This window comes from Chrysemys picta, chromosome 17 (assembly GCF_011386835.1).
Source record: "Chrysemys picta bellii isolate R12L10 chromosome 17, ASM1138683v2, whole genome shotgun sequence".
NCBI lineage: Eukaryota > Metazoa > Chordata > Testudines > Emydidae > Chrysemys > Chrysemys picta.
Genome location: NC_088807.1, coordinates 1458552 through 1483715, shown reverse-complemented (window position 1 = coordinate 1483715; position 25164 = coordinate 1458552). Strand labels below are relative to the sequence as shown.

Below are 25164 nucleotides of genomic sequence, written 5' to 3'. Positions count from 1 at the left end.
GCCGCATTCGGATTTGGTGTTCGGCTCGGCAGTTCCCGCCTACCGCACAAGAGCCGGCCATTGGCTGATTGGAGGTGTCAGTAACCGCTGTTCTCACATTTGATTGGCGGTATTTGTCACGCGACGCGGAAGGGGCGGCTGAGAGGAGGGAAGCGGGTGGCTGGTATCCAATCACGTGATCGGACTCACCCCGCCGCTGCCCGCTCCGCCGGCGGCCGCCATTTTAGGAGGGGCACGAGCCGGACGCGGGGCGGGCGGGGCCCTGAGCCGCCCCCAGCGGCGACCCTGGCCCCATGACCTCCGACCCCGCCAGGCCACGCCCCTACCCCGCGGTGACCCCTGACCCCCGCGAGCTGACCTGTGACCCCTGACCTCTAACCTATGCCCTGGTGACCTTGGTTCTAATCTGTGCCCTTTCACCTCCTGCTGCCCCCCAACCCCGGAGGCGGGGGGGGATGGCCCACAGGGGGGGGATGCCCCCACCCCCTCCTGCCCCCCAGCAGGGCCCTGCCCCTCCCCCACCTGCCCCACCACCGCCCCCTCCCCCACCCAGGCCGCTGCCCCCCTACGGGCTCGACAAGGCCAAGTTCTTCAAGGCGGCGCTGGAGCGAGCGGCCCCGGCGCCCGGCAGCGGGGACGACGTCCGGCACCTGCTGAGCCGCAGGAAATCCAGGTCGGGCCCCGGGCCGGGATCCCCGGGCCGCTCGCGCCCGCTGAGCGGGGCTGGGGCCGGGCGGGCGACGCGCCGGGCAGAACCCAGGGGCCGGGGGGCCCATGCTGCAAGGGGCGGGGGCAGTGGGGACGCTCTCCCCTGGCAGGCAGGGCTGGCCCCAGGGCGGCGCTAGGGGGCGCTGTGCTATGGGGCGGGGGCAGCAGGGGGCGCTCTCCCCTGGCAGGCAGGGCTGGCCCCAGGGCGGCGCTAGGGGGCGCTGTGCTATGGGGCTGGGGGCTCAGCAGGGGACGCTCTCCCCTGGCAGGCAGGGCTGGCCCCAGGGCGGCGCTAGGGGGTGCTGTGCTATGGGGCGGGGGCAGTGGGGACGCTCTCCCCTGGCAAGCAGGGCTGGCCCCAGGGCGGCGCTAGGGGGCGCTGTGCTATGGGGCGGGGGCAGCGGGGACGCTCTCCCCTGGCAGGCAGGGCTGACCCCAGGGCGGCGCTAGGGGGTGCTGTGCTATGGGGCTGGGGGCTCAGCAGGGGGCGCTCTCCCCTGGCAGGCAGGGCTGGCCCCAGGGCGGCGCTAGGGGGTGCTGTGCTATGGGGCGGGGGCAGCGGGGACGCTCTCCCCTGGCAGGCAGGGCTGGCCCCAGGGCGGCACTAGGGGGTGCTGTGCTATGGGGCTGGGGGCTCAGCAGGGGACGCTCTCCCCTGGCAGGCAGGGCTGGCCCCAGGGCGGCGCTAGGGGGTGCTGTGCTATGGGGCGGGGGCAGTGGGGACGCTCTCCCCTGGCAGGCAGGGCTGGCCCCAGGGCGGCACTAGGGGGCGCTGTGCTATGGGGCGGGGGCAGCAGGGGACGCTCTCCCCTGGCAGGCAGGGCTGGCCCCAGGGCGGCACTAGGGGGCGCTGTGCTATGGGGCGGGGGCAGCGGGGACGCTCTCCCCTGGCAGGCAGGGCTGGCCCCAGGGCGGCGCTAGGGGGCGCTGTGCTATGGGGCGGGGGCAGCGGGGACGCTCTCCCCTGGCAGGCAGGGCTGGCCCCAGGGCGGCACTAGGGGGTGCTGTGCTATGGGGCTGGGGGCTCAGCAGGGGACGCTCTCCCCTGGCAGGCAGGGCTGGCCCCAGGGCGGCACTAGGGGGTGCTGTGCTATGGGGCTGGGGGCTCAGCAGGGGACGCTCTCCCCTGGCAGGCAGGGCTGGCCCCAGGGCGGCGCTAGGGGGCGCTGTGCTATGGGGCGGGGGCAGCAGGGGGCGCTCTCCCCTGGCAGGCAGGGCTGGCCCCAGGGCGGCGCTAGGGGGCGCTGTGCTATGGGGCGGGGGCAGCGGGGACGCTCTCCCCTGGCAGGCAGGGCTGGCCCCAGGGCGGCACTAGGGGGTGCTGTGCTATGGGGCTGGGGGCTCAGCAGGGGACGCTCTCCCCTGGCAGGCAGGGCTGGCCCCAGGGCGGCACTAGGGGGTGCTGTGCTATGGGGCTGGGGGCTCAGCAGGGGACGCTCTCCCCTGGCAGGCAGGGCTGGCCCCAGGGCGGCGCTAGGGGGTGCTGTGCTATGGGGCGGGGCAGTGGGGACGCTCTCCCCTGGCAGGCAGGGCTGGCCCCAGGGCGGCACTAGGGGGCGCTGTGCTATGGGGCGGGGGCAGCAGGGGACGCTCTCCCCTGGCAGGCAGGGCTGGCCCCAGGGCGGCACTAGGGGCGCTGTGCTATGGGGCGGGGCAGCGGGGACGCTCTCCCCTGGCAGGCAGGGCTGGCCCCAGGGCGGCGCTAGGGGGCGCTGTGCTATGGGGCGGGGGCAGCGGGGACGCTCTCCCCTGGCAGGCAGGGCTGGCCCCAGGGCGGCACTAGGGGGTGCTGTGCTATGGGGCTGGGGGCTCAGCAGGGGACGCTCTCCCTGGCAGGCAGGGCTGGCCCCAGGGCGGCACTAGGGGGTGCTGTGCTATGGGGCTGGGGGCTCAGCAGGGGACGCTCTCCCCTGGCAGGCAGGGCTGGCCCAGGGCGGCGCTAGGGGGCGCTGTGCTATGGGGCGGGGGCAGCGGGGACGCTCTCCCCTGGCAGGCAGGGCTGGCCCCAGGGCGGCACTAGGGGGTGCTGTGCTATGGGGCTGGGGGCTCAGCAGGGGACGCTCTCCCCTGGCAGGCAGGGCTGGCCCCAGGCGGCGCTAGGGGGCCCATGCTGCAAGGGGCGGGGGCAGTGGGGACGCTCTCCCCTGGCAGGCAGGGCTGGCCCCAGGGCGGCGCTAGGGGGCGCTGTGCTATGGGGCGGGGGCAGCAGGGGGCGCTCTCCCCTGGCAGGCAGGGCTGGCCCCAGGGCGGCGCTAGGGGGCGCTGTGCTATGGGGCGGGGGCAGCGGGGACGCTCTCCCCTGGCAGGCAGGGCTGGCCCCAGGGCGGCACTAGGGGGCGCTGTGCTATGGGGCGGGGGCAGCAGGGGACGCTCTCCCCTGGCAGGCAGGGCTGGCCCCAGGGCGGCACTAGGGGGCGCTGTGCTATGGGGCGGGGGCAGCGGGGACGCTCTCCCCTGGCAGCAGGGCTGGCCCCAGGGCGGCGCTAGGGGGCGCTGTGCTATGGGGCGGGGGCAGCGGGGACGCTCTCCCCTGGCAGGCAGGGCTGGCCCCAGGGCGGCACTAGGGGGTGCTGTGCTATGGGGCTGGGGGCTCAGCAGGGGACGCTCTCCCCTGGCAGGCAGGGCTGGCCCCAGGGCGGCACTAGGGGGTGCTGTGCTATGGGGCTGGGGGCTCAGCAGGGGACGCTCTCCCCTGGCAGGCAGGGCTGGCCCCAGGGCGGCGCTAGGGGGCGCTGTGCTATGGGGCGGGGGCAGCGGGGACGCTCTCCCCTGGCAGGCAGGGCTGGCCCCAGGGCGGCACTAGGGGGTGCTGTGCTATGGGGCTGGGGGCTCAGCAGGGGACGCTCTCCCCTGGCAGGCAGGGCTGGCCCCAGGGCGGCACTAGGGGGCGCTGTGCTATGGGGCGGGGGCAGCAGGGGACGCTCTCCCCTGGCAGGCAGGGCTGGCCCCAGGGCGGCACTAGGGGGCGCTGTGCTATGGGGCGGGGGCAGCGGGGACGCTCTCCCCTGGCAGGCAGGGCTGGCCCCAGGGCGGCGCTAGGGGGCGCTGTGCTATGGGGCGGGGGCAGCAGGGGGCGCTCTCCCCTGGCAGGCAGGGCTGGCCCCAGGGCGGCGCTAGGGGGCCCATGCTGCAAGGGGCGGGGGCAGTGGGGACGCTCTCCCCTGGCAGGCAGGGCTGGCCCCAGGGCGGCGCTAGGGGGCGCTGTGCTATGGGGCGGGGGCAGCAGGGGGCGCTCTCCCCTGGCAGGCAGGGCTGGCCCCAGGGCGGCACTAGGGGGCGCTGTGCTATGGGGCTGGGGGCTCAGCAGGGGGCGCTCTCCCCTGGCAGCAGGGCTGGCCCCAGGGCGGCGCTAGGGGGCGCTGTGCTATGGGGCGGGGGCAGCGGGGACGCTCTCCCCTGGCAGGCAGGGCTGGCCCCAGGGCGGCACTAGGGGTGCTGTGCTATGGGGCGGGGGCAGCAGGGGACGCTCTCCCTGGCAGGCAGGGCTGGCCCCAGGGCGGCACTAGGGGGTGCTGTGCTATGGGGCTGGGGGCTCAGCAGGGGACGCTCTCCCCTGGCAGGCAGGGCTGGCCCCAGGGCGGCGCTAGGGGGCGCTGTGCTATGGGGCGGGGGCAGCGGGGACGCTCTCCCCTGGCAGGCAGGGCTGGCCCCAGGGCGGCACTAGGGGGCGCTGTGCTATGGGGCGGGGGCAGCAGGGGACGCTCTCCCCTGGCAGGCAGGGCTGGCCCCAGGGCGGCACTAGGGGGCGCTGTGCTATGGGGCGGGGGCAGCGGGGACGCTCTCCCCTGGCAGGCAGGGCTGGCCCCAGGGCGGCGCTAGGGGGCGCTGTGCTATGGGGCGGGGGCAGCGGGGACGCTCTCCCCTGGCAGGCAGGGCTGGCCCCAGGGCGGCACTAGGGGGTGCTGTGCTATGGGGCTGGGGCTCAGCAGGGGACGCTCTCCCCTGGCAGGCAGGGCTGGCCCCAGGGCGGCACTAGGGGGTGCTGTGCTATGGGGCTGGGGGCTCAGCAGGGGACGCTCTCCCCTGGCAGGCAGGGCTGGCCCCAGGGCGGCGCTAGGGGGCGCTGTGCTATGGGGCGGGGGCAGCGGGGACGCTCTCCCCTGGCAGGCAGGGCTGGCCCCAGGGCGGCACTAGGGGGTGCTGTGCTATGGGGCTGGGGGCTCAGCAGGGGACGCTCTCCCCTGGCAGGCAGGGCTGGCCCCAGGGCGGCACTAGGGGGCGCTGTGCTATGGGGCGGGGGCAGCAGGGGACGCTCTCCCCTGGCAGGCAGGGCTGGCCCCAGGGCGGCACTAGGGGGCGCTGTGCTATGGGGCGGGGGCAGCGGGGACGCTCTCCCCTGGCAGGCAGGGCTGGCCCCAGGGCGGCGCTAGGGGGCGCTGTGCTATGGGGCGGGGGCAGTGGGGACGCTCTCCCCTGGCAGGCAGTGCTGGCCCCAGGGCGGCGCTAGGGGGCGCTGTGCTATGGGGCGGGGGCAGCGGGGACGCTCTCCCCTGGCAGGCAGGGCTGACCCCAGGGCGGCGCTAGGGGGTGCTGTGCTATGGGGCTGGGGGGCTCAGCAGGGGACGCTCTCCCTGGCAGGCAGGGCTGGCCCCAGGGCGGCACTAGGGGGCGCTGTGCTATGGGGCGGGGGCAGCGGGGACGCTCTCCCCTGGCAGGCAGGGCTGGCCCCAGGGCGGCGCTAGGGGGCGCTGTGCTATGGGCGGGGGCAGCGGGGACGCTCTCCCTGGCAGGCAGGGCTGGCCCCAGGGCGGCGCTAGGGGGCGCTGTGCTATGGGGCGGGGGCAGCGGGGACGCTCTCCCCTGGCAGGCAGGGCTGGCCCCAGGGCGGCACTAGGGGGCGCTGTGCTATGGGGCGGGGGCAGCAGGGGGCGCTCTCCCCTGGCAGGCAGGGCTGGCCCCAGGGCGGCGCTAGGGGGCGCTGTGCTATGGGGCGGGGGCAGTGGGGACGCTCTCCCCTGGCAGGCAGGGCTGGCCCCAGGGCGGCGCTAGGGGGCGCTGTGCTATGGGGCGGGGGCAGCGGGGACGCTCTCCCCTGGCAGGCAGGGCTGACCCCAGGGCGGCGCTAGGGGGTGCTGTGCTATGGGGCTGGGGGCTCAGCAGGGGACGCTCTCCCCTGGCAGGCAGGGCTGGCCCCAGGGCGGCACTAGGGGGCGCTGTGCTATGGGGCGGGGGCAGCGGGGACGCTCTCCCCTGGCAGGCAGGGCTGGCCCCAGGGCGGCGCTAGGGGGTGCTGTGCTATGGGGCGGGGGCAGCGGGGACGCTCTCCCCTGGCAGGCAGGGCTGGCCCCAGGGCGGCACTAGGGGGCGCTGTGCTATGGGGCTGGGGGCTCAGCAGGGGGCGCTCTCCCCTGGCAGGCAGGGCTGGCCCCAGGGCGGCGCTAGGGGGTGCTGTGCTATGGGGCGGGGGCAGTGGGGACGCTCTCCCCTGGCAGGCAGGGCTGGCCCCAGGGCGGCACTAGGGGGCGCTGTGCTATGGGGCTGGGGGCTCAGCAGGGGGCGCTCTCCCCTGGCAGGCAGGGCTGACCCCAGGGCGGCGCTAGGGGGTGCTGTGCTATGGGGCGGGGGCAGCGGGGACGCTCTCCCCTGGCAGGCAGGGCTGGCCCCAGGGCGGCACTAGGGGGCGCTGTGCTATGGGGCTGGGGGCTCAGCAGGGGGCGCTCTCCCCTGGCAGGCAGGGCTGACCCCAGGGCGGCGCTAGGGGGTGCTGTGCTATGGGGCGGGGGCAGCGGGGACGCTCTCCCCTGGCAGGCAGGGCTGGCCCCAGGGCGGCACTAGGGGGCGCTGTGCTATGGGGCTGGGGGCTCAGCAGGGGGCGCTCTCCCCTGGCAGGCAGGGCTGACCCCAGGGCGGCGCTAGGGGGCGCTGTGCTATGGGGCTGGGGGCTCAGCAGGGGGCGCTCTCCCCTGGCAGGCAGGGCTGGCCCCAGGGCGGCGCTAGGGGGCGCTGTGCTATGGGGCGGGGGCAGCGGGGACGCTCTCCCCTGGCAGGCAGGGCTGGCCCCAGGGCGGCGCTAGGGGGTGCTGTGCTATGGGGCGGGGGCAGTGGGGACGCTCTCCCCTGGCAAGCAGGGCTGGCCCCAGGGCGGCGCTAGGGGGCGCTGTGCTATGGGGCGGGGGCAGTGGGGACGCTCTCCCCTGGCAGGCAGGGCTGGCCCCAGGGCGGCGCTAGGGGGCGCTGTGCTATGGGGCGGGGGCAGCGGGGACGCTCTCCCCTGACAGGCAGGGCTGGCCCCAGGGCGGCGCTAGGGGGCGCTGTGCTATGGGGCGGGGGCAGCGGGGACGCTCTCCCCTGGCAGGCAGGGCTGACCCCAGGGCGGCGCTAGGGGGTGCTGTGCTATGGGGCTGGGGGCTCAGCAGGGGACGCTCTCCCCTGGCAGGCAGGGCTGGCCCCAGGGCGGCGCTAGGGGGTGCTGTGCTATGGGGCGGGGGCAGCGGGGACGCTCTCCCCTGGCAGGCAGGGCTGGCCCCAGGGCGGCACTAGGGGGCGCTGTGCTATGGGGCTGGGGGCTCAGCAGGGGGCGCTCTCCCCTGGCAGGCAGGGCTGACCCCAGGGCGGCGCTAGGGGGCGCTGTGCTATGGGGCTGGGGGCTCAGCAGGGGGCGCTCTCCCCTGGCAGGCAGGGCTGGCCCCAGGGCGGCGCTAGGGGGCGCTGTGCTATGGGGCGGGGGCAGCGGGGACGCTCTCCCCTGGCAGGCAGGGCTGGCCCCAGGGCGGCGCTAGGGGGTGCTGTGCTATGGGGCGGGGGCAGTGGGGACGCTCTCCCCTGGCAAGCAGGGCTGGCCCCAGGGCGGCGCTAGGGGGCGCTGTGCTATGGGGCGGGGGCAGTGGGGACGCTCTCCCCTGGCAGGCAGGGCTGGCCCCAGGGCGGCGCTAGGGGGCGCTGTGCTATGGGGCGGGGGCAGCGGGGACGCTCTCCCCTGGCAGGCAGGGCTGGCCCCAGGGCGGCGCTAGGGGGCGCTGTGCTATGGGGCGGGGGCAGCGGGGACGCTCTCCCCTGGCAGGCAGGGCTGACCCCAGGGCGGCGCTAGGGGGTGCTGTGCTATGGGGCTGGGGGCTCAGCAGGGGACGCTCTCCCCTGGCAGGCAGGGCTGGCCCCAGGGCGGCACTAGGGGGCGCTGTGCTATGGGGCGGGGGCAGCGGGGACGCTCTCCCCTGGCAGGCAGGGCTGGCCCCAGGGCGGCGCTAGGGGGTGCTGTGCTATGGGGCGGGGGCAGTGGGGACGCTCTCCCCTGGCAAGCAGGGCTGGCCCCAGGGCGGCACTAGGGGGCGCTGTGCTATGGGGCTGGGGGCTCAGCAGGGGGCGCTCTCCCCTGGCAGGCAGGGCTGGCCCCAGGGCGGTGCTAGGGGGCGCTGGGCTGGGGGCTCTGCACGGGGTGCTCTCCCCTCACAATCAGCCCTGACCCTAATCCTCAGGGTGACAGTAGAGGTCTCTGTGTTGCTGGAGGTGCCCATAATTTAAAAGAAACATAAAACCTAGTTCCTAGCCTCTGCTCTTTGCCTCAACGTCCAGGTGTGGTGAACCCAGGTGTCCTGGCCAGGCCTTAACTGAGCTAATTCCATTTTGCCTCCCTAAATTCCCTCTGCAGGGACAACTGGGTACAGGGCCGTGGGCCACTTCCTGTCCCATAGTGGGGCATTGCCGTGTGGCCGTCAGACAGCCCAGAGGTAGCCGCAGTCCCAGAGGCAGCTGAAGTCAGCCCTCTGCTTAAAGAGAGCGTCTCATTCATTGTGCAGAGGAGGAAGTGCTGGCGGGTGGGGGCTGGACGGCAAATGGCCAGTAAGTGTTTGCTTGGTTCTGTCTTCCAGCTTTAGCGGGCATTTCAAGTGGCTCCTCTACAACAGGGCGGTGCCTTCCTTAATCCAAGAGGGGCCTCAGTGAGTATTGCAACCGCTTCCTCTCTGTCAGGGCAAACGCAGCCGGAGGCAGCTTTACCCCGGGGGCTGGGGCCACCCAGGGGGCTGGGGCAGGGGTCTCAGTCCCATGCATCTACAGCTTCCCCTGCTTGATCCCTCCCAAGCACTTGCCAAGAGCTCTTTTGTGCCTGGGCATCGGGGGAGCATAGGCGTGGCCAGCCTAGGCCAGCTGCTGTATTACGGTAGCACCTTGGCAGCCCAACCATGGACCCAGCCCCCATTGGGCCAGGTCCTGTATAAACCTCCCAAAAGACAGTCCCCGCCCCAGAGACCTAAGAGAAGAGCCGGCCGATGCAGACGGACAGGGAGCACGGGAATCAAGGAGGCTGTACCACTGGCGTGGCGGGCAGGGATCTCCGCCCACCAGCGGCCTAACCGCTGGGAAGTCTGTTGGAGGCGTCCCGGCAAAGGAGCGTTTCCCAGCGGGCGCAGGAGGCCGAGGAGGGAGCCGTGCGGATGTTTACGGGCAAGCGCACAAAGGGCCGGGGGAACGTTACTCACTGCGTCAGAGGGAAAAGGATCGTGAGCAGGTGGCACAAGGGCGGACGAGTTGGTCTAAACTTAACGTCCGACTCGGGATCTGCCTTTAAAAACCCCACACCTGGCCTTTTCCATCTTAAACAGGTGCCCCCAGGCAAAGCGGGAGCTCCCCCGAACTCCAGCCTGGGGGGAAGGGGCATAGCCTCAGCGAGCCATCCCCTCCCCTGGAGGAATGAAGGCCTTGCTGGAGCTAGCATCTGTGGCCAGACGGCCCGTTCGCTCATGTCACCTGATCTCCTGGATGTACAGACGTGTGAGCCCAGCGAGTTGAGTTCGAGCAAAGCATTTCAGTCCTCGGGGCTAAGCTCTGGTGAGCCCAGGCAGGGAACAGGAGCCACCGAGGTGCCACCGCTGCCCCAGGCCCCTGTGATGGCAGGGAATCGACTGAGTGAGACGTGCCCAGATGAGCCCAGCCGGTGACCCGCGCCCCAGGCTGCAGGGGGAGGCCTAAGGACACAGGAACCCAAGGAAGCGTTCCAAGGCTGGCAGAGAAACTCCCGTCTCTGAACCCAGCGCCCTGGGAGGGGGACTGGCCGAGCTCAGCCCGTGGGACCCAGGCTCCCTGCAATGTCTCTTCTCTCCCCCGCTAGGTGCGGGCTGGTGGCGCTGTGGATGGCGGGCTCCCTCCTCAGTCTGTCCCAGGACGTCTCCCTGGAGAGGATCGTGCAGGTGGCGCTGGAGAGAGGCTACACCGCCCAAGGGGAAATGTTCTCAGGTCAGTGACTGGGGGGGTTCAAAACTCCCTCCTTGCACTAGGCCCCGGGAGCTGGGCTGGGCCCCGGGGGGAGCCTCCAGGGCCCGGTCTGGGTTGTGACTGCGTGAGGACGTGCCCAGAGGCGGTACGTAGCGCAGGGCATGAGGGCTTTGCTCCTGCCTTGCTGGAGTTCGGTCTCTGGCCCTTAGAGCGTTGCTCGGGACCGGACACCTTCCCGGAGGGGCTCGATGCAGGGAGAGCTGGGTGTCTGGGCTGGAGAGGAGGTCAGACTAGATGGTCTAATTGTCCCTTCCAGCCTTATTCTCTGAACCCTGCTCTCTGCACGTCAGCAGCTCCCACTTCTGTGCCCCCCGCGGGATTAGTTTGCTTGAAAACTTGCAAGCTCCTTGATTTAGGTGAAAACCCCCCGCAGCTGGGCTGTTAATTTCCCGCGAGGAGTGAGCGCTTGGAGGTTTCTGTCCGAGGCAGAAGGTTCCTCTGGAAGCCAGGGCAGGCGGCGGGAGCCTCGCTAATGCCGGCCCTGAGTAGTCCGAGACCATGGCGTATACCGAGCACTTGGGGCCGGGGATTCACCTTTTCTCCACAGCCTGCAGGGCTGGACACTTGTATTTTCAATGAAAGGTGAGGATTTTGTGGAATCCCGGGACTCCAGGAGGTGGAGCTTTGTCAGGAAAAACACCAGCTCTCGTTGGGCTGCTGATAAAATCCTGAGTGCAGGTCCCAGTGAGCCCGGCCTGTATAAATGCCACGGGGCCAGGGGCCAGCGTTGTGTGTTCTCTCACTGGGGGGAGTCTCAGGCCGGCAGGGACCGTTGGGAGCAGCTGGTCCGACCTCCCGCAGAACACGGGCCTTGCCTGAATTCACTCCCGTGTGAATAGGAGCTTTCCGAAAAACAGCCCAGCTTGATTTCAACAGCTCCAGTGCCGGAGAACCCGCCGCGGCCCTCGGGAAATCGTTCCAATGGTTCCTTCCCCTCCTGTTACAAATCTGTGCCCGTTTCCTGTCTGAATTTATCCAGCTTCACCTCCCAGGCGCTGGGTCATGTCCGCCCTTTGCTAGGCTGCAGAGCCCGTGGCGGATGGGCGGCGCGTCTTCGGAGCGCTGCTTAGGGGAGCCGGAAGCCAGGGGCCATGAGCCGAGCTCGGGCTGCGCTGCTGGGGGTGGGCCCTGGGGCAGCTTGAATTCCTGTCCCTGTCCATCCCAGCGGCTGACATGGCCCAGCTGGCCGAGGAGCTGTTCCAGTGCCGGGCCGAGCTGCTCTCGGGAGGTCTCGAGGGAGAGAACCGAGGCAGGATCCTTCGCCATCTGACCGCTGGCTGCCCCCTGCTACTGCCGTATCCTTCCCTGCGCGGTGACCCCCTGGGATCCGCACCGCAGCCTGCACGCGTGGGCAGGGCTGGCGCGGTTCTGATACCCCGTAGAGCGGGCCTGGTGGGGTCCTTTTAGAGGCAGATGCGGCCACTTCTGGGGTGGGATGTGGTCACATCTCTCGTGTCTCCTCTTCCTGGCTGCAGTAGGGCGGGGGGCGGAATGAATGTGGGGCAGGTGCCTTCTCCCTCCCAGTGGTTAAATGCCCCACCCACGCCTGCCCCCCTGTGCCCCACCCTTCCGAGGCAGCCGTTGCGGTGGCGTCCAGAGCCCGCAGGTACAGACAACAGATTTGATGCTCCAGCCCCTCTCTGGTTGGAGAGGTTTAGCGGCCCCATGTGTGCCCAGTCAGCGCTTGCGGGGAGCGCACTTCTCCAGGGGCAGGAGCCGGGTGCCTGGAGCTGGGGCGGCCTGCTCTCCCCACGTGCCCCTGCCTCGCCAGCCGGCCCACCACAGCCCCCTTGGCAAACCTTAACGGCCCTCCCAGCTACGACGAGGACTCCAACCACGAGCCCTGCAGGAGACGCGGCTACAGAGCCCACTGGGCCGTCGTCTCAGGTACGTCCGGGCGGGGGATGGGGCTGCGGAGAACGGGGCTTCGACCCCTCCTGCCCAGGCCGTTTGCCCTGCTCCCAGGCAGCTCCCTGCAGCCACCGCGACCTGCCCCGGTCCACCCCCAAACTCCCCCAGGCCTGGGGCATGGGGACAACCCCGCTCAGAGCCGGGCTTCCTGCACCCGCCCCTTGGCACAGGGAGAAAGAAACCAGGAGGGCGAGTTGGCCTGGCTGCATTTCCAAGGCTCGCCACAAGGGGGCGGCAGCTGGCCAGGCACGGGCCGACTCTCGGGGACCCGTCCGGAGGGGCTGCCCCCCGCACTGGCCCGGTGATCCCAGGGGCGTGGCGGGGCTCGGACAGGATGGAACTGCCCTGGGGAGACTGGCTAGCTCCTCTCCTCCTGCAGGACTCCTGCTGGGCCTCAGGGGCGGCGCCCTCAGCCCGGCCTGCCAGGAGGACGGGGAGATCGCCGGCCTCTTCCACCCCAGCCCAGCCTGCCCCCCGCCTGCCCCGGAGGACGTGCTGGAGATCTACCTGCTCTCCAAGCAGGGCAAGAGCTGGCGCCCCCAGCTGTGGAGCTACCGGCAGGCACACGAGAGCAACGCCCAGCTGACCGACTTCTGCCCCAAGCGGGCGGGCGACGGCAAGGTCTACGTGGTGCCCGCGGGAGGCGTGAGGGCAGGGCTCTGCGGCAAGACCGTGCTGCTGCACCCACGGACCGCACCGAGCGCCCTGCCCCAGCCAGCCGGGCCCCCCCCTGCTGCCGAGCGCTAGGCGCCACCGGAGCGCCCGCCTGCTGCAAACTCCCTGCCCATGCTACAAGGGACAGTGGGGCCTAGTGGGTGGAGCACTGATCTGGGACTCGGGGGGGCCTGGCTCTGCCGCTCTTCCCCTCTCTGTGCCTCAGTTTCCTCTCTGCAAAATGGGGCCAATGATCCTGCCCTCCTTTGCAGGTGCCTGGAGACGGAGCGGTGCACAGGGAGGGGCAGAGCGTAGCATACTCAGACCCACTGAGGAGACAGCCGCTGGGGTTAAAGTGCCGGGTGCGGCCCCGGCCCCTTTTTGCTGATGCCCGCCGGGCTGCGGCCATGGGGGAGGAGCAGCTATTTCAGGCCCTCTCCAGAGGCACTACTGCTCTTCTACCCAGTGACGCTTTTCAGAATGTCCCAGATTCCTGGTTTGGGGCCACGGCGCCAGGAAACGGCAGGTACTTGTGGCCGGCTCTGAAAATAACTTAACGCTTCCTGTCTGCCACCCGCCACTGTTAGCTCTTGAGAGCAGGGACTGGCTCTCAGTCGGGGTCTGGGCAGCGCCCGGTCCGATGGGGCCCTGATCTCGGGCGGGGTCTGGGCAGCGCCCGGTCCGACGCGGCCCTGATCTCGGGAGGGGTCTGGGCAGCGCCCGGCGCGACGGGGCCTGATCTCAGGTGGGGTCTGGGCAGCGCCCGGCGCGATGGTCTCGGTTCTCTAGAGCTGCTGTCATACAGTGAACTTGGGAACTTTAACCCATGCCCAGCAAACATGCATTAAAGACAAAGGCTGTTTGGTTTCCACACCGGCAGGTTCTGTTTATTGTGACAGGTTCCGGCCCCGGAGGCCTAGCCGTGTTCCCGTCTCCAGAGGGGCGGCAGAGCCCCACGCAGGGGAATGGGCCAGGGACAACGCTCGGTCCTGAGAACGTCCTGCCTGCGTGCAGGGAGCAGGAGCACCCCTCGCTCCACTGGCTGGAGGGGCTCCGCTACCACTGGGGGACCTGTTCAGAACTCCCCCTCCAGGAGCTGACCCGCTCACAGCCTCGGGCAGCAAGGTCGCATGGGTTGGGTGCTGACTCCTGGGTTCCATTCCCAGCTCTGCCACTGACCCTGGGCAAGCCTCTGCGCCGCTCCGTGCCTCAGTTTCCCCTCCCCGCCTTTGGACTGTGAGCTCTTTGGGCAGGGACTGTCTCTCGCGGGGTGCGTGCAGCGCCCAGATCTCGGCTGGGGACTCTTGAGTGCCGCTGTCAGTTCCGCTGCGGGGCCCTGGGCTGGCCGGGAATGGCCAGCAGGGACTAGCACCTGTGGCAGCTGCTCTCCGAGGTTTGAATCAAAGGCTCGGAGCCGGTGGCTCAGCCGGGGCAGCCGCATTTCCAGCGCTTGGCCTCTGCCCTGCCGGTGCGACCCAGCGCTATTGAGGGCAGCCAGAACCCCTGGCGGCTGGATTCGGAAGGGCCCGTCCCCGCTGGCCAGCTCCACGCTGCGCTCCTGAGCCCGAGGAGGGTCCCCTGAACCGCGCCCGCCTGCCCCCACAAGCTCCTGGGTGCAGTGAGTCCGTGCTCAGGCAGAGCTGGACCGGCTCCCACGCAGGGCGGCCACGGCTCAGGCAGCTCCCGGCAGGGCCCTTGGTCATCTCTGCCACTAGGGTCGGGCCCAATGCAGCCAGAGCTCCTGAATCCAGCCGTCGCTTGCGCCTTGGAAAAGGCTCCCCATTGGCCAGGCTCAAAGCTGGGGCAGGTGGAAGCGACTCCCAAGGGGTTGGTTCTGCCCGTGAGATGCTCACGCAGACGCAGCGAGCGCGGCCGAGCAAGAGGAACCCGGGCGCCTCACTCGGGCCCTTGTGAATCAGGTGCGACACGTGCGTTCCTCAGCCCAGGCCGGGAACCTGGCAGAGAAGTGGCCCGCGACTGGCCGTGCCAGCGCCCCGTGCGAAGGGTGAGAGCCCGCGGCGAGCCCAAGGCTGGCTAGGAGATCCACACACAGCTGGCAGAGGAGGTGGCCGTGCCAGGGCCCTGCGCGAAGGGCGAGAGCCCAAGGCTGGCTAGGAGACCCACACACAGCTGGCAGAGGAGGTGGCGTCCCGGTTGGTTCTCAAGGGGCCGAGACCCCTGTAAAGACGGGCTGAGCGTTCCAGCCCGGCTCACCCTCCAGCAGGGCCACGAATGCTTCAGGGGAAGGGACGAGAACCCTGCAGCCGCAGCTGGGGGTCGACCCGCCACCCGGGAGGCTCGCCTCAGAGCCCACAGCCGCCCGCCACGCCAGGGCCCAGTCGCTATTGCCAAAAAGTCTTTTAAAGTGTCTCGAATTTAACCTCCCATGAATCGGTAAGGTGGGGGCGCTGCTGCCCCGCCCACGGGCAGCTCCCTGCAGATCAGGTCCCCTGGAGCAGCCCGGTGGTGGGGCTGGAATCGGGGCTGGGAGGCCTCGCCCCCCGGGCCCAGCTGTGAAATTAAGCAGAGCTGAAGGAAAATGGGCCGTGAACAGGAGAGGGGCCTGGAGGATCCAAACCCCCTTCGGTTCGGTTCCAGCCGGCGTCACTGCCGGGGCCTGGAGTGCAGGATCGCCGAGTCAGTGCCCTCCGAAACGTGGGTGTCTCCCGTCGAGTGCCCCAAAGCTCCAATCTCGGCCTTCCCAGGGTTTCCCCGGCTGGGCGGGAAACGGCTCCTCTCCGAGATGGGACCAGTTCTCGCCCCTTCCCGTTAGCTGGCGTAAACCGGGTCCCGTGACGTCTGCGTGACGGGCCGGGCACTGCACCTATCCTCTCCCCGGCGCGGGGCCGTCTGAGCCGAGCTGCTGGAAGCTGGCCCAGGCAGACGGGGCGCGATGGGCCCCAGCGCCGAGCGGGGCTGTAGCATATCTGGCTGTATAAATAAGAGGCAGGGAGGGCACCGCACGGCAGTGCCCAGCTATTGCACAGAGCCGGCGCCCGGCTCAGTCCTGCTCCATGGTGCTGAAGATGGCGATGAGATTGTCCAGCCCCCAGAGGTAGCCGTCCTCCCGGTTCCCCTCCACCCACGGCAGCCGGTGCGTCAGCGTCTGTCCCCCGGCCAGCGGCACCGTCTTGCCGAAGTCGATCATCCAGACCTTGGCCAGCCCCGTCCGGTCATGGACAAACAGCAGAGAGCTCCCCACCACCTGTCGGGGGGCAAACACAGAGCTCAGTGAGTGGGGGGCTGGGAGCCAGGACTCCTGGGTTCTCTCCCCAGCTCTGGGAGGGGAGCGGGGTCTAGTGGTTAGAGCGGGGGGGGGGAGGGAGGCTGGACTCCTGGGTTCTCTCCCCGGCTCTGAGAGCGGAGTGGGCTCTGGTGGGTTAGAGCAGGGGGGCTGGGAGCCAGGACTCCTGGGTTCTATCCCCAGCTCTGGGAGGTGAGTGGGGTCTAGTGGTTAGAGCAGGGGGGCGGAGGGAGGCTGGACTCCTGGATTCTCTCCCCAGCTCTGGGAAGGGAGTGGGGTCTAGTGGTTAGAGCAGGGGGGCTGGGAGCCAGGACTCCTGGGTCCATTCATTGCTCTGGGATCCACAGGAGGCAGGCGCTGTAGAACCCAGCGCATCCAGGCGTGGCCAGAGGGGAGACGTGTTGCTTCCTACGGACCCGGGGCTGCCAGGGGGCAGGAGAACAGACCCTGCATCCTGGCGCATGGGCCCAGATCCCCAGGGCGAGGGCCACTGGCTGGGCCCCCCACTCGTCAGGGAGCGCCTCCCCCACAGGCCTGCCGCCTCCCTCAGCCCCACACCCAGCCAGAACCTACCTCGTGGGTCTTGAAGAACTCGGACTGCTCCAGCGCCGCCCGCAGCTCCTTCAAGCGGCCCAGGTAGTTTGTCTGGGGAGGAAGAGGGGAGGTGGACAGGTGAGGCCGAGGTAGCTGCAGGAGGCCAGCAGGGGGCGAAGGCGCTGCGGGACCCACCTGAGCACTAGCGAGGCCCAGCCCGTCTGGGCCCTGGCAGGGAGGGGAATGCGGCTGGCCCGATCGGCAGGTGCTGGCACCACGGTAGTGTTGGGGGGCTGTGGGATGGGGGCTCAGCAGGGGGCGCTCTCCCCTGGCAGGCAGGGCTGGCGCTAGGACAGCACTAGGGGGCGCTGTGCTGCCGCATGCTGGTTGAAACAAAAGTCACACAGATACTAGCCAGCCGCTGTACTGTACCCCAGAGCTGGCTGCATCTTGGCAGCGAAAAGCCCAAGCTCTGGGCGATGCCCCCCCACCCAGGGCCAGCAGCACCACCGGGGAGCCCAGCCCCTCACCAGAATGGTTCTGTCGCCGTCCACGAAGTCGCCCAGTGCCTGCACCACCTGCTCGGGCAGCCGCGTCTTCTTGAAGTTGGTGCTGCAGGTGCCGTCAGCTTTCTGGGGACACAGAGACCCGTCAGGCCGGGGCATGGGGGGCCGAGGGGGACGCACGTGCCCCAGTCAGACCCGCTGCCCCTAGAACCAGCCCTGCCCCAGCCAGACGTGATCTCCCCTCCCCAGAGCCAGACGCCCCTGCCCCAGCCAGACGTGATCTCCCCTCCCCAGAGCCAGACGCCCCTGCCCCAGCCAGACGTGATCTCCCCTCCCCAGAGCCAGACGCCCCTGCCCCAGCCAGACGTGATCTCCCCTCCCCAGAGCCAGACGCCCCTGCCCCAGCCAGACGTGATCTCCCCTCCCCAGAGCCAGACGCCCCTGCCCCAGCCAGACGTGATCTCCCCTCCCCAGAGCCAGACGCCCCTGCCCCAGCCAGACGTGATCTCCCCTCCCCAGAGCCAGACGCCCCTGCTCCAGCCAGACGTGATCTCCCCTCCCCAGAGCCAGACGCCCCTGCTCCAGCCAGCCTAGCTCTGCCCCAGCCAGATGTGACCCCCCAGCCAGGCTAGCTCGGCCCCAGCTCGTGGCCCCCACCTTGATGCCCTCGATGCGAAAGCCCAGCGTGGCGGTGGAGCTGAGCGACTCCCTCCACTGCATGTAACGGGGTTTGAGCACGGCGCGCTGGGCATGCTCCTCGGGCGTGGGCGCCCCCGGGTCCACCGCCACCATCTTCTCGTACATGTCACAGCGCAGCCGGGGCCGCTGGCGAGCTTGCTCCAGCTCTTCCTCCAGGTACGTCCTGCGGGGGGCAGAGCGGGGATCAGCCGGGGGCGCTCACCCCACGGCCCATGCCTCAGCCAGCCCTTGGCTCTGGCACTCCCAGCGCAGGGCTCCTGGGTTCTACCCCGGCTGTGGGGGATAGTGGTTAGAGGAGGGGGCTGGGAGCCAGGACTCCTGGGTTCTCTCCCCGGCTCTGGGAGGGGAGTGGGGGCTAGTGGGTTAGAGCAGGGGGGGCTGGGAGCCAGGACTCCTGGGTTCTCTCCCCGGCTCTGGGAGGGGAGTGGGGGCTAGTGATTAGAGCAGGGGGGCTGGGAGCCAGGACTCCTGGGTTCTCTCCCGGCTCTGGGAGGGGAGTGGGGGCTAGTGATTAGAGCAGGGGGGCTGGGAGCCAGGACTCCTGGGTTCTCTCGCTGAGGCAGCTTGCCTGTGCCACGCAGCCAGGTTCTCACCTGACCCCCATCTTGCAGTCCATGATGGAGGGCGTCTCGAAGCTGGCCAGCAGATCCTCCATCTGGTTGTAGCGCTCGCCGTCCCGCTGCGCCAGCCCGAAGTAGGTGGGCACGTGGGGGCGCAGTGAGTCCCGCATGAGGCGCTCCAGGCACTGCTGCTCCCGCGGGCAGAACTTCTTCAGGATCCGCCCGTAGTCCCCGGCTTTGAAATTCCCTGCGGGGGAAGGAGGGGATGGCTGGGGTCAGGGGAGCATGGACACACCCCGGCCCGTGCCCGCTGGGCACACGGCACTGCCTTCGCCAGCCACCATCGGGGCTGGCTGCACCCCCCAGCAGAGCTCCCCTCCCCGCACGGGCTTACCGTGCCCCCCGTTCCCGCGGCCCCTCTCACCCGCATGGCCGGCCAGCTGCACCCAGGGGTAGCGCTTCTTGAAGGACACGACGAAAGGCGACCAGTGGACCATGCTCTTGAGTTTCTTCCACGGCTTGTTCTACAGAGAAAGGCAGGGAGGGAGTTAGTGCCCAAGCCACCCCCCGTACTGTAGGAGGGTCCCTGAGATCACCCCCCCCCAGTCCCAGTGTGCCAGGTGCTGCACAGACCCCAAGTGAGAGCCCCTACCTGCTCCGCACAGCTCACAGGAAGGATTGTTCTCCCCATGTTACAGGTGGGGAAACTAAGGCCCAGAATAACTGCGGCAGAGCTCAGAAAAGAACAAAAAGGGAGGGACTCCTCCCCCAACCCCTGCTCTAACCACTAGACCCTGCTCCCCTCCCAGAGCTGGGATAGAACCCAGGAGTCCTGGCTCCCGGCTCCCAGCTCCCCCCCCCCGGCCGCCCGCTCTAACCACTAGACCCCACTCCCCTCCCAGAGCTGGGATAGAACCCAGGAGTCCTGGCTCCCAGCCCCCCCCTGCTCTAACCACCAGACCCCACTCCCCTCCCAGAGCCGGGGAGAGAATCCAGGACTCCTGGCTCCCAGCCCCCCTGACCCCATGCATGCGGCTAGTTCGGAAGCTCGGCTGGGCCCGACCATTGGTTATGGGGGGTTCCCGCCCAGGTGAGCCTGTCGCCCGTCTGGGCCTTCGACACCTCCCCCTGGCAGGCACCCAGACACTGCGCCCTCCCCCAGCCCCCTCCGACCTCTGGCATTGCCCCCTCCTGCATCCCAGTCAGCTGGGGTCTGGCCCTGCTAACCGCCGGGGGCCCAGAGCCGGTTGGCTGGAGCCCAGGTCAAGGCGGGTGCTGCCCCACGGAAAGACGCTGGCTTGGCACCGCCGCTCGGCGCGGATCAGAGTCCCCATCCCCGCCCCCCGCCTGGACTTTCACCCAGGGCACAGGTCGGTGCAGGGGGGCGGGGTCCCTACCACCTGCTGGCACCAGCTAGTCCGGGAGCTGCTGAGACTGGCCCCCGGGCTGGCCCCTCTGCTCAGGGGCAGGAGGTGGGAGGGCCAGGCCAAGGCCACCCCCACCCCCATATGGGCCCTGAGGGACAAGCCCATGTGGGCCTCATGTCTGGGAGCCAGGACTCCTGGGTTCTCTCCCCAGCTCTGCGAGGGGAGTGGGCTCTAGTGGTTAGAGTGCGGGGGGGGGCTGGGAGCCCGGACGCCTGGGTTCTAGGGGTTTCTCAAGAACACAACACAGCCACGAGCCTCAGCCATTGTTACCAAACCAGTTCACGGCTGCACCAGCTTCACCCTTTCAACAGACACTCCCTCCCCCCGCACCGCTCAGCACTTCCCCCAGAGCACTTCCCCGGGCCCCGGGCCCGGCCCCGGCCTGACGCACATTTTCCATCACAAGCGCCTCGTGGTTTCTTGCTGACTCTGTGCGAGGCGGCCGTGAGCTCCGAGCAGAAACCTGCTGGCGTGACCAGGGCCGAGGCACAACCAAGCTGGGGTGGGGGGGAGGGGGAAACTGGTCGGCCAGCGGCGAGGGCCTGGAACTGGAGTCAGGACACCTGGCCTCTGCCACTGATGTACGGGGCAGCCCTGGGCAACTCCTTGCATCTCCCCAGGCCTCAGTCCCCCAGCAGTGACATGGGGAGAACAGCCTTCCCTCTGTTGCTCTGGATGGGCGCAGCGCCCAGCCCGGGTCTGGGCAGCGCCGGGACCAACGGGGCCCTGATCTCTGTCAGGGTCTGGGCAGCGCCCGGCATGACGGGGCCCCCATCTCGTCTGGGGTCTGGGCAGCGCCTGGCGCGATGGGACCCTGATTTCTGTCAGGGTCTGGGCAGCCCCCGGCACGATGGGACCCCGATCTCGGCTGGGGTCTGGGCAGCACCCGGCGCGACGGGGCCCCCATCTCGGCTGGGGTCTGGGCAGTGCCCGGCGCGATGGGACCCTGATATCTATCAGGGTCTGGGCGGCGCCTGGCACGACGGGGCCCCGACCTCGGCTGGGGTCTGGGCAGCGCCCGGCACGACGGGGCCATGATCTCTGCTGGGGTCTGGGCAGCGCCCGGCGCGACGGGGCCCTGATCTCGGTCAGGACATCAAGGCGCTCCCCTGCTAACAGCTGGGTCTCACTTACCCAGGAAAGCAGCTTTTAAGGAATCCCCCCTCTCGGGAAGCCAATTTTCGCTGGATCTCCAATCCCCGTCCCAAGCTGCCCCATCCAGTAATTGCCCAGACCCAGCCGCGGCAGCGTGGACCTGCCCCGTCCCGCCCCGCGTCTGGGTGGCATCGGGGGGCAGGGCAGGAGTCAGAGACTTGTCATGGGAAAGCGGAGGCTGGGCCTGTCAGGTTTTCCATCCCAACAGGTTTGTCTGCTCTGCACGTGACAGCCGGGGGGCGGGGGGGCAGGTGCGGTCGTCACTCGGCGTCCCGGACCATTTCCTCTTCCCCTTCCAAAGCACCGTGAAGCCACCCGCGCCCCAGGGAGCATCAGCCGGGTGCTACAGGGGGGAATGGGGAAACTGAGGCACGGAGCAGGGCCAACCCCCCACAAGCAGCCGTAGACTGAACCTGGGGGCCAGGGAGGCCGGCCTTGTGGAGGCCCCGGGCTGGAACCCAGGAGATCGGGGTCTGCCCAGAGTCACTGCCGCCCTGGGGCTCAGTTTCCCCACCTGCGAGGCAGGGGTAACCTGCTAACTAGCGAGCTGCAAACAATGCCCTGGCACCAGCGTCGCCCCGCCGCAGAGAGACGGCACCAGGCCGGACGCCCGGACGGCTGCGAGGCCCCCAAAGGGTGTGGGAACAGAACCCAGGAGTCCGGCTCTGAAGGCCCCAGGCTCCTTCCCCCATTCTCACCCCGTTTTCAGGCGGTTCCGAGAGCCCCTTTCAGGCTCGGAAAACCGCGGCTCATTCCCGACAGCCGGGGCCCACCGGCCATGGGGCAGCCCCCCAGGGGCACGGGGCTCCCGGTGAGCCCGACGCGGCACACCCAGACGGGACAGTGGCCAGACACAGGGGCAGTGGGGGGTGATTTATCCCACACTGGCGGAGCACAGAGGGCTGGAGGGACCGACCCGATCCGCTCCCAGCTCCCCCGCGGCCCGGCGACCCCCCCCTCCTGCAGCGCCCAGCCTCCCCAGGGAAACCAGGCCGAGGGTTTAACGAGCCGGGGGCCTGGGACGTGGGGGACATTTTCCCATGAGCACCAGGTGCATTCGCTCCACGAGGGGCCTGGGGGTCCCGCCACCCCCACCCCAAAGGCTGGGAGTCGGGCCGGGTTCTGGGCAGGGCGCGGGGGCCTGGCTCCTGGTGACCAGTTGGCAGCTTTCCACTCAAACGTGCCCTGGGGGCTGCAAGTGAGTCCCTGGCTTTGCCATGGCGTGTCAGCCGGGGGAAGGGATCACACACGGGCAAAGGGCACCACAGGGTAACAGCGCTCGAGAACCTCGCTCATCGCAAGAGCCAGGACACCTGGGTTCTATCCCCGGCTTGGGGACGAGGGGCTAGTGGTTAGTGGAGGGGGCTGGGAGCCCGGACTCCTGGGTTCTCGCCCCAGCTCTGGGAGGGGAGTGGGGACTAGTGGTTAGAGCAGGGGGGGCTGGGAGCCCGGACTCCTGGGTTCTCGCCCCAGCTCTGGGAGGGGAGTGGGGACTAGTGATTAGAGCAGGGGGGATGGGGGCCAGGACTCCTGGGTTCTCTCCCCGGCTCTGGGAGGGGAGTGGGGGCTGTTGGGTTAGAGTGGGGGGAGCTGGGAGCCAGGACTCCTGGGTTCTCTCCCCGGCTCTGGGAGGGGAGTGGGGCCTGGTGGTTAGAGCAGGGGGCAGTCGCTGCTGGGGGGGGTCCCCGGCTGTGTAGCCCCCCCTCTGCTCCTGCTGCGCCACCGTCGGGGGGGCAGAGCTGAGCCACCAGGGGCACCTGCAAAGAGCCCCCCTGGTCTGGCCCCTGGGCAGGCAGCCAACAGGGGGCGGGGGCTCTGGAGTCCCCCCCACCTCCATGGCCAGACAAAGCCCAGCGCCTGGGGTGAATCGCTATGGCAACACGCAGGGGAGCCATTGTCCGCTGGATAAAAGGGCAGGACGCCTGGGGGCGGGGGGAGCTGGGAGCCCGGACGCCTGGGTTCTATCCCCGGGGGGAGGGGTGGGGGGAGCTGGTGGTTAGAGCAGGGAGCCCGGACGGCTGGGTTCTATCCCCGGGGGGAGGGGTGGGGGGAGCTGGTGGTTAGAGCAGGGAGCCCGGACGCCTGGGTTCTATCCCCGGGGGGAGGGGTGGGGCCGGGCTGGCGGTCGAGGTGCCCGGTAACCTCTCAATGTCCCGGAGCCCCCGGGAGCTGGGTCAGCCCCCTCGTGCCCACCTGGGGAAGCTGAGGCACAGAGCAGACCGGGTCCCTGGGCCGAGCCCTGGACCCACCTCGGGTAACCCCACATCCTGCTATTCGGGGCTTTGTCTTCTACAGACACCTCTCCCGCCCTCCCCCACCCCCCAAAACCCCCAACGTGTCCCGCTCGGTCGCACCTGCCCCGTGCGCCCCGCGGGTACTTACCCGATGGGGGCTCCTGTCCCGCGGCTTCATGGCCCGCCAGCCCCACGGCCCCACGCTTCCCCTTGGCGCCAGCTCCCTCTTTGCAAGGCAGCCGGAGCCCTCCCCTCTGGCTGGCATCCAAGCCTGGGCGGGGGGGCCCGGGGGGGGTGACGACGCCAGGGGGTTGCCAAGCAACCGGGCCATCTGGCAGAGAATTTTCCATGACAGCGACAGGAGACAGGCCCTGGCGCGGGCAGGGGGCAGCCACCCGGGGGCGCTCCGCCCACCCCATGCGGGGCAGGGCTCGGATACAGGACACCGGGGTTCAAGTCCTGGCTGGGCCCCGGACTTGCTGTGCGACCTCGGGCCAGACTCAGTTTCCCCATCTAGCGTCTGGTCGGAGTGGGGGCCCTTCGGGACAGGGACTGTCTCGCTGAGTCTGCGGTGGTGGGGCTGGGTTCATTTCCCCCCCGCATGGGGATTTTTGCTGCCGTGTATTTTTAAAGCCCACACGTGGGTGCCAGCGGCTGTGAGTTCGCGTAGGAGTGTGCGTGGGGGGGGGGGCTGGTTACATCATCTGTGCCCCCCAAGGCACAAGTCAGCCCCCCCCCCCCAGTGAGCTCCCCTCTGCCCCGGGGCAAACAGCAGAGCCGGGCATTTACCCCCATCTCGGGGCACGGTTGGGCCGGGTTCCTTCGCACCCAGGCTATGGGAAGGAAGAGCCGGTGCCCACAGCCTCTCCCCGGCGGGCACACGCTGTCCTGCATCAGCCCGGGAGACAAGAACACAAACACGCCCTGTTTATCCCCAAACCAAGGCCAGGGCGGTAAATACCAGCAGCAACACCAGTCACGGGACAGCCTGTCCTCCTCAGGAGGGGTGAGACAGCTGGCTGCAACCCAGGTGTCCTGCTCCCAGCCCCCCTGCTCTAACCACTAGACCCCACTTCCCTCCCAGAGCCGGGGAGAGAACCCAGGAGTCCTGGCTCCCATCCCCTCTGCTCTAACCACTAGACCCCCCTCCCCTCCCAGAGCCGGGGAGAGAACCCAGGAGTCCTGGCTCCCATCCCCCTGCTCTAACCACTGACCCCACTCCCCTCTCAGAGCCGGGGAGAGAACCCAGGAGTCCTGGCTCCCATCCCCCTGCTCTAACCACTAGACCCCCCTCCCCTCCCAGAGCCGGGGACAGAACCCAGGAGTCCTCGCTCCCATCCCCCCTGCTCTAACCACTGACCCCACTCCCCTCCCAGTGTCAGGGATAGAACCCAGGAGTCCTGACAGCCAGTTCTCTGCACTCACCATGGGACAACACCTCCTTCGCTGAGCGGAGAAGAGAACCCAGGCGTCCGGACGCCACAGGCAGAGCTCTAACCACTCGCCTGCAGCACCTCAGCCCTCGACAAGGCCTCAGCAGTGCTGGGAGGTCATTGTAACTAGGGGAGAACAGCCTCCAGCCCGCTGGCTAAGGGCCGGTTGAGGACTGGGGCCCCCTCCCTGCGATCTCTGCCCCACGGGGATGTTCTGATTTCCCCGGCAGCGTCTGCGGACGGCAGGGCAGAGTGGGGCAATCGGCACAGCTTCGCATGAAGGGTTTTTCCTTTCCCCTGCTGCAAGCGCCCCTCGGAGGATTCCTGTAACTGACAGACACGGGGTGGGGGGGCGGTGTGTGTGGGGAGGGATCAGCTCTTTTTCCAGCTGGCGGGGGGGGGGGGGGGATTTTGGCAGCGCTGTGTGTCAGTTTCACCGCTGCCCTCGCTGTTTTGTGTGGGTCTTTCAGGCACCCATGGGGGTGGGGGTGGGGGGGAAGAAAAGCGATTTGAACCAGGAAGCCGGAGGTGTAAAAGCACCAGACTTGGCGGGGGTGGGGGGAGGCTCGGGAGGGAAATGTGGAACTTTACCTGGACTCGATTTCCAGCTGCCGGCTTCGCCCTCGGCAAATCTGGGAGCGCAGGGGAACGGAATGACTGCAGGGTTTACGTGCAGCGCCGAGCGCAGTGGGGCCCTGGTCCGTGGCTGGGGGAGGGGTCAGCGGGCTGTACCTGAACAATCATAATACAAAGACAAATCGCTCCCGGGAGGGGGTCAAAGCTCCCACGCCGGCGCCGTGAGCGACGTCCCTTTTGCTTTACGGGGGGAGAACCTGAGGCCTTTAGGTCAGTTGCAGAGCTGGGAGTAGAGTCCTGACCCACAGCCTCCTGC

At 69.7% G+C, this 25164-nt stretch overlaps 2 protein-coding genes across 4 annotated transcripts; one reads left to right on the top strand and one right to left on the bottom strand.

Moving 5' to 3' along the window:
- Window positions 1-163: 163 nt before the first annotated feature.
- Window positions 164-13353, top strand: ACTMAP (actin maturation protease). Of its 3 annotated transcripts, none has more exons than XM_065571653.1 (6): window positions 164-673; window positions 8514-8582; window positions 9752-9876; window positions 11081-11210; window positions 11732-11802; window positions 12206-13353. In XM_065571653.1, the coding sequence occupies exons 1-6, from the start codon at window positions 456-458 to the stop codon at window positions 12571-12573; spliced, it is 981 nt and encodes a 326-aa protein (XP_065427725.1). In that variant the 5' UTR covers window positions 164-455; the 3' UTR covers window positions 12574-13353. The 3 variants fall into 3 exon arrangements, with proteins under 3 accessions (XP_065427725.1, XP_065427727.1, XP_065427726.1); XM_065571655.1 differs by lacking the exon at window positions 164-673 and adding an exon at window positions 9246-9471; XM_065571654.1 differs by lacking the exons at window positions 164-673; window positions 8514-8582 and adding an exon at window positions 8644-9151.
- Window positions 13341-23170, bottom strand: ITPKC (inositol-trisphosphate 3-kinase C). Its single transcript, XM_065571813.1, has 7 exons — window positions 22988-23170; window positions 18448-18547; window positions 18057-18270; window positions 17422-17626; window positions 16789-16890; window positions 16298-16369; window positions 13341-15685 (listed from the first exon to the last, which is right to left on the bottom strand). Exons 1-7 carry the CDS (start codon window positions 23168-23170, stop codon window positions 15482-15484), a joined length of 1080 nt encoding a protein of 359 aa, XP_065427885.1. The 3' UTR covers window positions 13341-15481.
- Window positions 23171-25164: the final 1994 nt, after the last annotated feature.

What these genes read in the sequence shown, in the direction of transcription:
- ACTMAP (XM_065571653.1), top strand. Translation starts at nt 456, where the DNA reads ATGGCCCACAGGGGGGGGATGCCCCCACCCCCTCCTGCCCCCCAGCAG. An exon ending in CTGAGCCGCAGGAAATCCAG is followed by an intron (nt 674 to 8,513) that starts GTCGGGCCCCGG and finishes TCTGTCTTCCAG; the next exon opens with CTTTAGCGGGCATTTCAAGT. An exon ending in CCAAGGGGAAATGTTCTCAG is followed by an intron (nt 9,877 to 11,080) that starts GTCAGTGACTGG and finishes TGTCCATCCCAG; the next exon opens with CGGCTGACATGGCCCAGCTG.
- ITPKC (XM_065571813.1), bottom strand. Translation starts at nt 23,170, where the DNA reads ATGGCCCGGTTGCTTGGCAACCCCCTGGCGTCGTCACCCCCCCCGGGC. An exon ending in GGGACAGGAGCCCCCATCGG is followed by an intron (nt 18,548 to 22,987) that starts GTAAGTACCCGC and finishes CTTTCTCTGTAG; the next exon opens with AACAAGCCGTGGAAGAAACT. An exon ending in GCAGCTGGCCGGCCATGCGG is followed by an intron (nt 18,271 to 18,447) that starts GTGAGAGGGGCC and finishes CTTCCCCCGCAG; the next exon opens with GGAATTTCAAAGCCGGGGAC.